This window comes from Canis lupus, chromosome 13 (genome assembly GCF_048164855.1).
Source record: "Canis lupus baileyi chromosome 13, mCanLup2.hap1, whole genome shotgun sequence".
Lineage (NCBI taxonomy): Eukaryota > Metazoa > Chordata > Mammalia > Carnivora > Canidae > Canis > Canis lupus.
Window position 1 is genome coordinate 23,466,135 of NC_132850.1, and position 15,926 is coordinate 23,482,060.

The following is a 15,926-nucleotide window of genomic DNA, read 5'->3' on the forward strand; positions in this document are numbered from 1 at the left end:
CTCTAATAAAAAGTCACAAAAAAAATTTAAAAAGCTATCAGGAAATAAGCTAAATAATGCAAAGTAGATTCTTTTTTAATTTTATTTTTCTTAGGTTTTTTTTTGTTTTGTTTTGTTTAATTTTAAGTAGGCCTCACAATCGATGTGGAGTTGAACTCAGGACCTTGAAATCAAGATTTTCACACTCTACTAACTGAGCCAGCCAGGTGCCCCCAGAGGAGGTTAATTCTTAAAAAACACTTTCCCAAGAGGCACATGTACACCAAAAAACAACAAAAGAAAAAACGTTTAGAATATTGCTCTACCACTGATTCACTTTCCATAGGATCCTGAGTCGTTTAAATTTTCCAAGCCTCCATTTTCTTCTCTGGAAAGGAGGATAAAGAGAGAAACTGTAACTACTACATGGCATTGCTCTGAGCATTAATTAAAACAACGCATAAAGCAGCACTCTAGCCAACCACTATGAAAACAGTAAGCTTCAATATATGCTAACTTTATGGTTTCAATCAAAACTGGAGTGCCATTCCACCTCTACCTATTGATATTTATATTTTCTAGGGTAACCCTCTCTGTTAAGTCCTCGTGCAAACCTATTAAATGGCAGTGACTTCATAAGCACTCTGAAAACAGCAGTGGTCCTGTCTAGGAATCCCTCAACCTGCCCCCTCCTCGAACTAGGTGCCCTGGCTCAGCAACAGGCCGCACTTCCAGGACTGCGCCCAGCTCTCTACAGCCTGAGAGGCCTGCGGACAAGGCCTGGCTTCTATTCACGCCCAAATCCCCAGACTGTGGCCCAACAGTTCTAAACCCTGACTCACGCTAGAATCACATGAGAAGTTTATCAAAATACTAATGCCTGGGATCCATCCCAGACCCATTAAATCAAACAGGGGTCAGGGAGGGAAAAGTGAAGTGTTCTGCACGGGGAGCATTTTCTTTTAAGATCCTCATGTGATATTAACTCTCTGCCACAATTAAGAAGCACTGCCCTCTGATATTTACAATACTATACAAATAGGTATGTATACATGTATGTGTGGATATACATATATATATATACATATATATATATACACATATACATATATATATATATACACGTATAGACACGTAACTACAGAAACAGAAGCCTCAGCTCAAGACCCTCCTCGGAAGTTTCTCATGGCCCAATCCTCTCTTCCCTCCAAACACAAGACAGACAGACAGACAGACAGATAGATAGATAGATAGATAGATATAGATAGATGATAGATTTTTTTTTTAGATTTTTTTTTTTTTTTTTTTTTTTAGATTTTTAAGTCATCTCCACATCCAACGTGGGGCTCGAACTTACCAACCCTGAGATGAAGAGTCACACGCTCCACCAACTAAGCCAGTCAGGCACCCCTACACACAAAATAGTCCTATTTCACAATCTGCTGTGTTAGGATGGCTTTTCAACTGTTAACTCAGTACTTGAGTTTTTTCATATAATTATGCCTTATGCCTCCTCCTGGATTACAGTCCTGCTCCTTGAGAATATACACTGCCTCACTCTTCTTTTTTTCCACAGCACTTACGAGAGTGCCTCGAACACAGACGTGTAATGAACATCTGACTGATCTAACAAACATATACCAGAATTATTGGCAGGAAGTATATCCAAATTATCCAATTTGGGCTACTGCCTAAAAAATAGAGAAAGTAAAAATTCAGGAAAAAAATTTTTTAAATTTTTACCCTAGTAAATGAAAGCCAAAGTTTGTCTAACAACTACTGAATATTTGCACTTTTTATTACACTTACAAGTAGTAGCCCACCCAGCTTCCCATCCCCATCCACTACTCTGAGTTTCTGACTTGCTTCCCTGCTAAAACTATCTTCTGCTTGGCTGTAGGCTCTTTAGCTAGTGTCAGGTATCTCTACAACAATTTTATAATACTCTGTAATTAGTAAAAGAAGCTAATGAAAGTCACCATGAATATGCCACTGAGACGTTTAATAAATACTTCCTGAAGGAACTTCAATGTTTATCAACCACCAAAATAGATGGTTTTGCAAGATGCAAAACATCTTGCATGCAAGTTACATGTTACTCCTCTACTATAAACTTGGTTGACAATACTGTCCGAAAATAGGAGTCTTTCTCAACAATATATACAGTACAAGTCTACCCTTGAATAGTGACAGATTGTTGATCTTCTGTTTTTATGATATTTACAAACCTGAAAATTCTGTAAGACATTTTATGACTGCTTCCCCCAGGAGTGCTAAGTTCTATTACACAAGAAACTCCACAGCAACGACCCTCTCAATGTTGAAACTACCAAGAGAAATGAATGGCACACAATCCTAAAACAAACCACCGCCTAGAGATATAAGGATGGCCCACCTTTAAGGTGTTGTGTCATATATTTACCACTATTAAAATAATCTGAAAGATTTAAGTGGCTTTTATGAAAAGAGGAGGAGGCCCTCCAGAAGTATGCCTGCTAATTAGATCCTGCAGTAAAACATTACCATGTTTTGTTGCGTCCTACAGCGACAGATAGAGCCATAGTTACCACAAAAAGAAAGCAGTCCTCAATTCCCTATTCAATAAAAAAAAAAGGTTCAAATTCCACAGACAAAAAAAAAAAAAAATGGTACCCTGGGTTGTTTGTTTTTAAGGAAGATTAAATTTAGGAGTTGCCAACACCCAAACGAAAAACATTCCAGAGTATTAGACTCAATTGTAGTGGGGAGTCATCTACATTCTCGGCACTATGTTCCCTAACCCGAAGCAGGAGTATTAACAAAGGATGTTTCTTAGGATCCTGCAAGATACACCACACTTATTTCCCCCAGTAAACATTACCCTTGTTAAAAACAGAAAAGGTACTTGAAAAGTAACAATTCCAGCACAAGCAGCCAGACAAAAAAAAAAAAAAAAAAAATGAAGTCTAACATCTGCCAAGATATTTCCCAAAATAAGACCCCTGTCAGATGAACAATGAGGAAAAGATTGAAAATGACTAATTCTTTTATTTGGACCATCAGCTACTTTTAAAAATAAAGTTGAGGAATGTAGCTTTTCCAAAGCCTTGTCTTTAGTTTCCCCCTTAATCTTCATATTTTTAACTTAAAAAAAAAAAGAAAAAAAAAAGAAAACCCTAGAAATTTGATTACCACTTTCATGAATTCCTTTTAAAGCAATTTAATGAATAACAGATCTTTTGTGCAAGTAGCAAGCCGCAGAGGACAGTTTTGCTGGCTGATAAAAATCTGTCTGAAACTTGCATATAAAAATATACCCTTCAAAGGGCAAACCGTGATTTTTCCAGGTATGGAAAACATATTAACACTTAAGAAGTTGGGTATGTCTGGCACTCCCCCTAACTTACTGTGCGTGCTTTCACTTGAACCACAAAGTTAATACATTCTTATTAATTATTTACTGGGTATCAAAGCTGAAAAAAATCAGAAAACCACGAGTAAAAAAAAAAAAAAGTTTTAACAAATAAAGAAAGAAACCCTAAGGAGCCAATGGGGAAAAAAGAAAGAAACCCTAAAGAGCCAATGGGAAGGGGAAAAAAAATGCAAGTACTACTTTGGGTGAAAGAAGGTTGTGGAACCACTTCCCAAAACCGGGGAGCTTCTATTAAGGCCACCAAAATTGGGCTTTGTTTTGTTTTTTTTTCACCAAAATTGGGTTTTGCTTTGGTTTCTTCCCTTGGGGGTAGAGAGAGGTGCGGAGACTCGTCCTCCCAGGAAGAGGCTGCAGCCTGCAGGGGGTGGAGGCGCTCGCAGGCCCCAGACACCAAGCCCGCTGCGGCCGTCTCCCCGCTGCACGGAGCCCCGCACTACGGACGGGGACGCGGACGGGGACGGGCCGCCCGCACCGTGGCCGCGGCGGCCGCAGCGCTCCCGTGGCCCCGAGCACCCCTGAGGCCCAGGCGCGCGTCGGGAGCGCTCGGCCCGCGGCTCGGCGCAGGGGGCGCCGCGGGGACTTAGGGCCTCGGGTTAGAGACGAGGCCAGCCGGGCCCGGGGGGGCGGGGCGGGGTCGCGCTCCGGCCGCGGCTCCGCGCAGGTGCCCCCGACACGGGCCGCGGGAACGGCGGGCGCGCCCCGGAGGCTCGGGAGGGACGCGTGGGTCGCCAGCCGGGCGCGTCGCGTCGCCATCCCCCGGCCGCCGGCGCTGCGCCGGGGCTGCTCCCGGGGCGCGGACCCGCCCAGGAGCACGTGTGCGCGGCCGCGCGCTCACCTCCGCCGCGGGGATGTTGACCACGCCGGTGGAGCGCCGCTTCTCCCGCAGCTTCCTCTTCTCGATCTGCCCTTTGCCTTTCCTGGCGCTGGGGCCCGCGCCCTTGCCCCTGCCCGCCGCGCCGTCCCGCTCCTCCCGCTCCTCCGGCTCGGCGGGGGCGGCGGCGGGCGCGGCGGGCGCGGCGGGGGCGGGGGCGGGGGGCTCGTCCTCGGGCCGCCGGGGGCCGGGGCCGGGCCGGGGCAGCGGCGCGGGGCCCCCGGCGCAGTTCACGCCCCCGGAGCCCGGCCCGGCAGGTGCGTGGCTGCCCAGCTCGGCGGCGGCGGCCGCGGGGCCCGGAGTCCCCGCCGGGGGCTTCCCGCCCGCGTCGCCGCCGCCCGCGCCCGCGCCCCCGCCCGCGCCCCCGCCCGCGCCGGCCGGGCCCGCGGGGTTCTGCTTGGCGCGCATCTTCTCGCGCTTCGCCTTCCACTCCTCCAGGAAGTCCGTGGTGCTGCCGCCGCCGCCCGCCCGGTAGCCGCCGGTCGCCATGTTCCCCGCGGAGCGGCCGCGCTCCCCGCCCCCGGCCCCGGCCCCGGCCCCGGCCCCGCCGCCGCCGCCCTGCACAGGCCGGAGGGACGCTGCGGCGCAACGAGCCCGGGCGCGGGGCCGACGGTCTGCGGGGCGCACACGGGGGGCGGGAGGGGAAGGCTGAGTCCTCGCCGGCCGCGGTCCGCCCGCCGCCGCCGCCCCCGCTGCCCCGCTGCCCCCGCTGCCCCGCGAGCGGCCGCCGCGTCCCCTCCCTGCCAGCGGCTCCGACGCACCTACACGGCGGCCCGGGCCGGTCGCCGCCCCCGGGGGCGGGGAAGGGGCGGGGAAACGGACTGGCCCCGCCCCCCGAGGTCGGCCCCGCCCACGCCCCGCCGGGGTCTGCGCGGGACCCGGACTCGGACCCGGCCCCGCCACCTGTCGGCGCGGCGCACCTCCGGCCGCTCGCCCCGCCGCCCCGCCCCGCCCCGCCCCGCCCCGCCCCGCCGCCCCCGGCGCAGGCGGTCGGGGCAGCCCCTTACCTGGGAGGAGGTGGGGGGGCGCCCAGGTGAGCCCCCGCGGCGGCGCGGAAGCGGCTGCCGCCAACTAGCGGCCGGGGCTCGCGGCTCCCCGGGGCCGCCGGGCGGAGGGAGGGGCGGGGGGAGCTGAGCGGCGCCGGGGCGCGGGCGGAAGGGGCCGAGACGGCGCGCGAGGGGGGTGGTCCTGGCCGCCGCCCCGCCCCGCCCCGCCCCGCCCCGCCCCGCCCCGCCCGCCGCTCAGGTGCGCGCCGCCCGCTCCCCGCCCCGCGCCTCCCGCTGCGAGCGCGACCGCCCCCCGCAGCCCCCAGCCCCTCGGGCCGACCCCCCGTGGCCCCCCCGATCCCCCCGTCCCCCCGCCCCCCGTTCCCCCCCGCAGCCTCTCGGGCCGCTCCCCCGCCCCCCTTCGTCCCCCGTGCCCCCCCTGGCGCCCCCTGGTCCCCCGTCCCCCCCCAGCCCCTCGGGCCGCCCTCCCCTGGCCCCCCGCCCCCGTCACCCCCGCAGCACCTGGGGCCGACCCCCGACCGCCTTCGTCCCCCGCGCCCCCCGCCCCCGCCGCTCTTCCGCTTAAGCTGCGGACCGCGTGCCGGGGGGCGCACCCGGAGCTGCCCGCGGGGGGGGCCCTGAGGCTGGGGGTCGCCCGAGTGCCCCGGGTGCGGCCGGCGTCGCGCCCCTCTTCCCGGGCGGCGGCCCGTCTTGGGGTCGTGCGGGGGCGGCGGGCGGAGGGGCCGGAGAAGGCCCGAGCGACCGCGGGGCCCCCCGAGAGCAGCGTGACCTGGGGCGGGGGGGCTCGCCCGCGGGGCCTCGGCGTCCCCGGGCGGGGTGGCCGTGAGCCGGGTCGCCCCGCCGCCGCCGCACCGAGGGACCGAGACGCCCGGGGATGACCGGGGGGTGACCCGGGGACGACCCGGGGACGGGCCTCCAGGTTCGCGTCCCTCGGGTGCCAGGCGGACCGCGGCCCACGTGGCGGCGGCGCAGGTGCTGCGGCCCGGCCCGGTGTGCTCGCAGCCTGCGGACGCCCGGTCACCGCTTTGGCGAAAAAACAAAAAAAAAGGCGAGCCCTGGGTCACACTCTCCCCTAACCTAAATCGTTCTTCCTACTTCTGTCCCTTTTCTGCCCGGGTGGCCCCCGGTGGGTGGGCGCCTCCGCGAGAAGGTGAGTCACGTGCCGTGCACGGAGGGAGAGCCCCGCGTCCTGGCCCTCGGGGTGGCTGTTGGGGTGAACGTGTGGGTCACGGGGAGGGAGCCCTGAAAACCCGCAGAAACCTAAAGGCCTTCCTTGGGAATTGCTTTCAAAGGCTGAGCCTGGCTGGTTCCGTCCTGGGTGTGCCACCCGGAATTCTTCAATTACGGATTCACTGCAGGATTTTTGTTTTCTGAGTTTTAAGGGGGCAGTAGGAGGCTTGGGCATGAACCAGATCTCAGCTCACTGCCTCGAAACTCACAAGTTACAAGGCTTTGCACACCCGGAGAGGCTGCGGGAGCTGGGGCTTTGCACACCCAGAGGGGCTGCAGGAGCTGGGGGAGGGGGGTTGCAGTGTGCCTGAGAAGGAATTCCTAAGTAGCTGACGCGTCCTGGATGTGTTGTTGGTTTAAATCCTCTGAAACTCCCCTTTCTCTGCTATAAAATAACCAACAAAAGCATGTATTTTTTTTAATCATTTGTAACAGCGTGTATTTCTTTTTTAATTTTTATTTATTTATGATAGTCACACAGAGGGAGAGAGAGGCAGAGACATAGGCAGAGGGAGAAGCAGGCTCCATGCACCGGGAGCCCGACGTGGGATTCGATCCCGGGTCTCCAGGATCACGCCCTGGGCCAAAGGCAGGCGCCAAACCGCTGCACCACCCAGGGATCCCAACAGCGTGTATTTTTAAGCTATTGTGAGAACTGGCACTCTGTGCTTGGTTCAAGGAAGACACTCCGTAAATACATTTATGTGGCGTTAAGCGTCATTCTAGTTCATTCTGGGTCTATAGTTTTCCAATTAATATGGTGTATTCTCTACCTTGTTCTTTTTGCTTGCCTTTTCTTCCCCTCCCACCCCCCACTTCTTAGAGACCAAGAACTCCTCAGTATCCTAACAATCAGTATCCTATCAATCCGTATCCTATCTTCCCCTCTTATTGTTAGGATACTGAGGAGTTCTTGGTCTCTAAGAAGTGGGGGGTGGGAGGGGAAGAAAAGGCAAGCAAAAAGAACAAGGTAGAGAATACACCATATTAATTGGAAAACTATAGACCCAGAATGAACTAGAATGACGCTTAACGCCACATAAATGTATCACTGCACTCGTGGACTAGTTCTCTTAGTATTAATAGGCTGAGTCAGGAACTGGCTGCTACCGACTCCTGGGTCTTTGGGCAAGTTGCTTAACTTTTGTGCCTCTGTTTACGTCCGTGTAAAATGGGGCTAATGATACATCCTACATTGTGAGAGTGTTGTGAAGGTGCCTGCGCTCTTTGGATAAAAGGTGGTATATGAGAACCAGAGTGGTTATTATCAGCCTATAAAGGGCCCGGGGAACCATGGATGAAAGAGATTATTGAGGTACAACGCCCTGTGTAGTATTATTGTTATCATTTATTATACCTTGTGTCTTTACCCGACCATTCTCATCTCCAAAGATGTATTGCACAGCCAGACTGCTTCCAGCACTGCACCAAGATACTCCGCTGAGTCAGTCCCAAATTGCAAAATGTTTGCAGGGCATCAGTCCTTATGGTTAGCGTTCTCATGAATTAATCCTCAAAGGCGCAGAGCTTGGTTTCTCAGCTGTGGCACTATTGCCATTTGGGACTGGGTAATTCCTGGGGGCTTATCCTGGCCCTTGCAGGATGTTTAGCAGCATCCTTGGCTTGTATCCGCTCGATATCTATCACTAGTTGCCCCCAACCCCCCAGTTGTAATTTTGCCAGATGTTCCCTAGAGGGGAAAAAAACCTTCCCCTGAGCTATCCCTAAAATGACCAATTTTGGTGGTACACCTGCCCTTAGTAATAAAGGGAAATATGGTGATGCTAACAAATAAAAAGTTTCATTTTTATATGTCAGAATGATACTTACTCTAAATGTTAATGTTTTCTGGGCAGTGGATTAGCTATGATATGAAATAGCTGATTTGTATATGTTGAAATAATTAATAGGATATGGAGGAATAGCCACTGTGCCTTCAGTGCAAATACTTCTGGAGCAGATGCAGTTCACTCTCTAAAATCAAAATGACACATGTACTTAGTCTTAAAAGTTAAATACTTTAGTTCTGCAAGGATTCTTACAAAAGCCAACAATCCCCTACCTAGCCTTCCCACTCCCAAAAACCCTCCCCCAAATTTGAGTTCTTCTTTTTCTGCCAATAGAAATCATCGTATTTATCTTAATACCCTCATCAGCTATTGTACTTCTTGATTTCTTCATTTTTAGACCTACCTTGTTGACTTCCTGATATGGAAAAAAGAAAATTTGCCTCTTACCCTAACTACACATACACTTTTTTATTCTTAAGCTCCTGCTCTGTTTATATCACAGTTTTATTAAATAAACGTTTAATGTTCATTACATTATGACTCTGCAAATACTGTTCCCAGCAGAGCCAGGCAGTGTACTATGATTGCATTTTTACCACTTTTTCTTGTCACACGATTCTTTTTCCTCTTCAGTCAAAACTCTTGCCATTTTTAAAATCATTTCATCATATTCCTTTACCAGTCACAAACTGAAACCCAAACTTTCCTCCTCCCGGTGCAATTAATCATACCAGGGAATCTACAGTTCTAGTTCTCTTTTTCTTGGAGATGTCTCTCCTGGAGCCCACTGTGCCCTGCCATGATCTGGGTTGATTTGAAGGCTTGTGGCTCTGTGGTCATCCTAGGATTAGGTTTCCCTAACATCCTGGGAATTGTTTCCTATGCAGACCTCTGGTTTCCTGAATCCCAGATTGTCCCCCTTCCTTTTTTTCCCTCATCGTTTCAGCGGAGTACATTTTCAGTTTATTCTGGAGATAGGATTACACGTTCTTGAAGACCTTGTATGTCGGAAAACATTTTAATGTATCCTCGCACTCAGTTTGGTGGGGCATGGGACTCTAGGTTAGAAATAATTTTTCGGGGGTCCCTGGGTGGCTCAGAGGTTTAGTGCCTGCCTTCGGCCCTGAGCATGATCCTGGAGTCCTAGGATCGAGTCCTGCATCGGGCTCCCTGCATGAGGCCTTGCTTCTCCCTCTGCCTATGTCTCTGCCTCTCTCTGTGTGTCTCTCATGAATAAATTTAAAAAATCTTTTTTAAAAAATCACTTTCCTTCATAGTTTTCAAGGTATCACGGGGCACCTGGGTGGCTCAGTCGGTTGGGCGTCCAACTCTTGATTTCAGCTCAGGTCGTGACCTCAGGCTCGTGAAATGGAGTCCTGCACCGGGCTCCTTGCTCAGCACAGAGTCTGCACGAGATTCTCTCCCTCCCTCTCTGTGCAGAAAATTAAAGAAGGATTAGCAAAGATAGAGGATAAGGAAATTTCCCAGCTCTAGGGCAGATGGCAGACTGAAAGGGCTCATGAGGGCCTAATATAATAATGAAAAAAAGAGCTAAATCAGGGCAAATCCTCTGTGCCTCTGTTCTCTCTAGAACTTGTTAAGTAGATGTTGGCCTTCTAAACATTGGCTAATAAATATTTGATCTTTTCTCTCCTAGTTTCCATCTCTTTGGTGTGTTCTTTTACTGTTGGTGAAGTTTCCTCCATCTTACATGCCAACCTTCCTATCAAGTTTCCTGTTTCTGCCACCATTTTTTGGGGGTAATATTTGTTTCTCATTCTCTAAGTGTTCTTTTTCCATATCATCCCATCCTTGTGTCATAGATTCACCATCTTTTCTCTCCCAAAGGAAATATCTTTAACTTTTCTTCCTCTGGCCCTGCACTCAGTCTCTTGTCCTAGGAGTTCCTTTTTTTCTTTTGGATGTTTTCGTCTTCATCTTTCGGGTTGGAGGATTTCTTCTCCTGCCTGCCATGCATTCATATTTAAGGCAGAAGTACTGGAAAGCTGACTGGATGCTCTTTTGTGCAAAACCAGAGCTTGTTGGTCCTCACCACGGAGGCGGCTGCCTGGACACAGACCTTTCCCGGAGGCACGTGTCCAATGTCAGCATCCGTGGGCCTCTTCTCTTGGCCAGATCGGCCTCCCTGAAGTTGTGCCTCTGTCTGTGTCGCCAGTTGTCAACCATTCCAGGTGCCAAGGTGGGAAAGCAGAGAGGACCTTACCATACCCCGTACCTAGGCTCGACGTTCCTGGGACATGCAAGTTCAGGACCTTTGTGACTCAACACCCGGAGACTTGTGGACTTTCGCTTCTCTGCCAGGACCAGGAGAGACAGCCTCTCGGCTACTGGCCTTAGAGAAGGAACTTGAGAATCTAACTGTTCCTGATGTAGATTTTCAACTACTTCTTCTGTTTTCAGAAGTACATGCTTCTGCCTCCAATTGCTGAGCTTTCTTCCGGACAAAATACATTTCTTCTTTGTCTCTTGCAGGTGCTGGGGAGTCCCCTTTCTCTGCTCTGCTCATGTGTGTTCCCCTCCTTCCATCCTCCAATATTTTGTTCTCCTCTCCCATCCTCTTTGTTGTGACTGGTTTATTACTTTACTTTTGTTTTAGAAAAATTACCTGGGGGATCCCTGGGGGGCTCAGGGGGGCTCAGTGGTTTGGCGCCTGCCTTTGGCCCAGGGTGCGGTCCTGGAGTCCCGGGATCAAGTCCTGCGTCAGGCTCCCTGCATGGAGCCTGCTTCTCCCTCTGCCTGGGTCTCTGCCTCTCTCTCTCTCTCTCTCTCTCTCTGTCTATCATAAATAAATTTTTAAAAATCTAAAAAAAATAAAGAAAAATTACCTGTGGGAGTAGGGATAAACGTGTGTTCCGCCTGTGGTATTCAACAGGAGGCCTCGTCTCTCCCTTTTGCAGATTTCCAGGTGCTCTGAAATCTAATATCTGATGAGGCTCTGATAAGCCACATAAGTAGAGACCTCTACTTCTCCATGTTGAATTACATCATAAGCCCCTCTTGACTGACACTATTACAGAGAACTCCAGGAGATGTATTTTCTGTAGCCTGTCTATAAAGGTGTGGCACGTCCTATTACATAACGTTTCTATTATCAAAAAGACTAGAGAAAAATGTCTGACCATATCAAAAATAGTTATATGGTATGGTAATAGCATTGTACAGCCATAGACTGCAGCTACACTTGCAGAGAGTACAGCACGACAGATGGAGTCGTCGAATCACTGCATTGTACGCTCAAAACTAATGTAACGTGTCAACTATACTTCAATAAATACCAAAATATAGGGCAGCCCGGGTGGCTCAGCGGTTGAGCATCTGCCTTCAGCCCAAGACCTGATCCTGGAGTCCTGAGATCGAGTCCCACATCGGGCTCCCTGCATGGAGCCTGCTTATCCCTCTGCCTGTGTCTCTGCCTCTCTCTCTCTGTGTCTCTCATGAATGAATGAATGAATGAATGAATGATCTTTTAAATAAATAAATACATAAAAATAAAATGATGGTATCAGAAAGAGCCTCTCACACTGCAGTCATGACCCCTTAAGGGGTCATGTGAGGATTATTTTAAAAAGAAAGAAAACAAAACTATTAGAGAAAAGCGCTCATTGTAAGAGTGAGTGCTATTGGTGAGCCGTTGGCCTCAATTGTTTGTGTGGGGGAGGCGAGGCACTGTCAGCATGTGAGGTTCATTCCTTAAGGTAGGCAGAGTCAAAAAAAGCATGAAAATCCAATATTATAAATAGATATTTAAAGATACAGAATACTAAAAGGAATAAATAAATAAAGATATGGAGTCGGGTTTATCCAACTAAAACGCGAAAACCAGTTTACATTACCAAATGCACCTTGTGCCCTCCAGCTAGTGAGGTTTGCCCCTTCGGCCGATGGCCCCTAACCCCAGGCAGCCTTGGTGGCCAGTCCAGGAAGGACCTGGGCTTTGACATCTTTCTCCAGCACTATTTTGTCTGCATTTTTATTGCTGATCTTATTTTTACTTACTGCTGCATTAGATAGGTGACTTCACACACAGATGTGTCCTCTCTCCGCAGTGCAAAGACACAGAGTGGTGTACCACGAGCGGGCACTCCGACAAACTCTACTTCACACTATTCCCATCAAAAAAAGCAAGTAACATCCTTGACGTTAGTGATATTAGAGCCTGCATGGTGCAACCCATCCCCAGAGGAGGGGCCTCGCAGCCTGAGAGCCAGCTCGCGGCGTGGTCCAGCCAACCGCCCCTGGCCGACTGTCCTCTTCTCCCACTTGTGTCACTTCCTAGTGATGAGATGCGGAGACAGTGGGTCCAAGCCCCTGGCACCTCAGGTCCTTGGCTTCACTTGCAACCACCTCTGCCTCTTTCCCCTTTTTAGTCCAACTTCTCCACGATCCGCCTCTTGGCTCTGCCATCACCACCCAGTCACCTCCAGATTCCCAGTTCAAACCCCTGTTGCCCAGCCACGGCCTCCTAGTCCCCCAGCACTTTCTCTGGTCCCCCCACTGCGACCCCTCTTTGTTCTGTTGGTCCTACCAGCTCTTCACTCCCTATTCTTTCAGAGCCCAGCTTCCTTACTCAGTCTAAAGTGTATTGCCACCAGCCTGCTCTATGCCTGCACCTGCTCAGCCACATAAGATTAATTGAAAACAGCAGGGCGCGGGACCCTGGGTGGCCCAGCGGGTGAGCTTCTGCCTTGGGCCCAGGGCGTGACCCCGGGGTCCCGGGATCGAGTCCCGCATCAGGATCTCCACATGGAGCCTGCTTCTCCCTCTGCCTGTGTCTCTGCCTCCCTCCCTCTGTGTCTCTCATGAATAAATAAATAAAATCTTAAAAAAAAAAAAAAAAAACACACACAGCAGGGCGTGCTGTCCAGCCCTGCTTTAAATGGCCCCAAGGGGACAGGCCAGGCTGTCGGGCAGTCCCGAGCTTGCTGCCCTGCTTCAAGACTCGGGGTCAGTCCCTGCATCCTCACACTCGCATCCTGCCCTACCCGCAGCTCATGACCCTGCTCTCGGCCCACTGGCTAGAGTAGGGCAGGTGGGAGCGGGCCTGTACCCCTGACAGTGTCCCCCTTCCTGTGTCGGGGCCCCTCGCCGCCCTCTGACCTGGCTTGTGCCCTGGGTCACCCTGGCGCCCCTCTGGGCACCTTGCAGAAGCCAGTGTCCCTTGCTGGTGTCCTGCCCCCTCGGGGGCTCTGCTCCTGCATCACTCTCCTCTCGCAGGTCATCAGTTGCTCCTCTTAGGCCGTGGCCTCTGTGGGGACTGTGCCTATGGCCTCCAGTTCCCTCAGTTCCCTTCCTCCCCCCACCCCACCCCCGCTCGGTCTCTATCCACCCCCCAAGCACAGGTCCCCCGGGCAGCACTGCAGGGCTCTGTGGCCGGTGTCCCGCAGGTGTTGGGCTGGGCCTCCCTCCCGGCGGGGCTACATTCCTTTCTGGAGGCTCCTTTCTGGAATGTGCTTCCCGGGCCTTCCCAACACTAGAACCTCCCACATTCCTTGGCTCCAGGTTCTCTTCCTCCTTTTCAGAATAAGAAATGTTGTTCTCTCTTGTGTCTCTCTCTCATCATCGCAAACTCCTATGGCTCCCTCTTGGGCCTCCCTTCTCCACGTGTAAGGATGAATGATTGCACGGGGAGAACACCTGCGTACTCCAGGAGCCTCTGCTTTAACGTCCCCTGGTTAACAAACTTACTTCCATCTTCAGCCTTCATTCTCCTTTGCTGTAACTTAATACACTCACCGGTTCCTGGGATTAGGGCCTCGAAACTCTTTGGGGGCCGTTATTCTGACCACCACACCCTCCTAAGGCAAAAAAAAAAAAAAAAAGAAAGAAAGAAAGAAAAAACAACTTCCCTTGAAGGACACCCGGGTGGCTCAGCGGTTGAGCATCTGCCCTAGCTCAGGGTCCCAGGATCGAGTCCCGCGTCGGGCTCCCTGCAGGGAGCCTGCTTCTCCCTCGGCCTGGGTCTCAGCCTCTCTCTGTGTCTCTCATGAATAAATTTTTAAAAATTGCTTTTAAGATTTTTATTTAAGAAAACATTTGTTAAATCTCAGTGGGAGTGGGGAGGACCTAGGTTCTTTGTTATTTACTTTCTGTACTTTTTATATGTTTAAAATATGCTAGAATTTAACATAATTTTTAAAAGGAAAATGTCTGGACTTGGATAAATCACTTCATGAGAAAACATTTGATTCTAAAAGGCCAGAATTTTAACAAAATTGAACTTGCCCATGTCTTGGGGGGCAACCTTAACATGTCCCTGTTCTTTTTTAAGTCAGGCAAAAGAAGACTCAAAATTGTAGAAAATATAATGAAGCCATGTACCTTGGAGATATTTGAAACGGTTCATTGCTTGGGACCAAGGAAGAAAACTGAAGGCATACCAATCTCGAAAGTCACGATCCCCTTCGTAGTCCCTGATCTTTCTTCTAATATCTGGAAAAAGGTCCCTACAGTGGCTCCACAACCACCTTCATTCAATAGGCAAACATTGGAAGAAACTGCTGATGCCTCTCATTTCAGCCAGTTCTTTATCATCATTCTTTATCTGCACACCGGTGCCACTCAAGAAGTATTCCGATCTTTTTTATTCCCATTTGGAAACTCAACAAGCTCTTGTCATTTTCCACATGGTGAAAAAAGTGGCTTTGTCAAGGAAAACTTTGTGTGGACAGAGCGTTTGGTTCTCTGGGCTCAGTAGCATACCTGGCCAGGCGGCTTTGCTGAAGGCAATCCGCGTGCTGTCATGACTCATTGCCCTCAGCATCCACAGGAATTGCTTTGTGCCAGCAATTCTCAAAGGAGTCTTGTTTACTGCCCTGAAAGTCATCAACTCTATCAGAGCCTGGTCTGGACCTCAGCCTTTTCAAGAAATGTTGACTAGAAAAGAGATCAGAGTAGGAAGCTCTTCTCTGTCGCGTGTAGTCCACTAAGTTTACAAAGAATACATCCTAAAGTATGTGATTGAACTTCACACTTAGGTCGTGTGTGTGCTCTAAAGAGAGACAAACAGACACAGGAACAGAGAGAGAGAGAGAAGGCTTCTCAGAACAGTTTAATTAAGAGGAGTTCATTCCTGGTTTTGTTACATCATAGGTATTTCTGACCATGAGATTAAAGCAGATCTTCAGATTTAAGGTCCTACACGGGGTATTACGGATACTGCTAAAAGGAACCCACCAACTCACAGCTCAGCACCCTTTGAGGAAGCGAAGACAATGCGGGCAGCACTTTAGGCTTCCCAATGAGGAGAAGGACTTCCTGTGGCCAGAAGCCCACTGAGAAAGTCTTCCTAATTTCTCTACAAGCAGAAATCTTCAATACCTCAAAACACCATAGAATTCTTCTGCAAGTTACTCTTGATCCAATGACTTTGAAATTAAAACATGAATCAGTCATCCTTTTTGGCCCACAGAAGCTTCAACGATGTACCTAACCGAAGATGGTTCCATTAATTTACAGTGGTGGTGATAAGGCACGAATTCGGCTACCTTCGGGTATGTTCTTTGACCTATCTGGGCCAATGTTTTCAGTGTTTATTGCCGCAAAATGAATTGAAGTCAAGTGGATGACATAAATGACATAACCCAACTTTTTTTTTTTTTTTGACATAACCCAACTTC

At 50.7% G+C, this 15,926-nt stretch overlaps 1 protein-coding gene across 2 annotated transcripts in view; it reads right to left on the bottom strand.

Moving 5' to 3' along the window:
- The window catches only part of PAWR (pro-apoptotic WT1 regulator), a 101,597-nt gene extending 96,826 nt beyond the window's left edge, over positions 1-4,771 (bottom strand). The window contains exon 1 of one of the 2 annotated variants that reach the window (XM_072772881.1): positions 4,227-4,771. In XM_072772881.1, the coding sequence (XP_072628982.1) occupies positions 4,227-4,751 (525 nt within the window). In that variant the 5' untranslated portion in view covers positions 4,752-4,771. The remainder of the gene's footprint in view (positions 1-4,226) is intronic. The other variant, XM_072772880.1, reaches the window with a different exon arrangement.
- Positions 4,772-15,926: the final 11,155 nt, after the last annotated feature.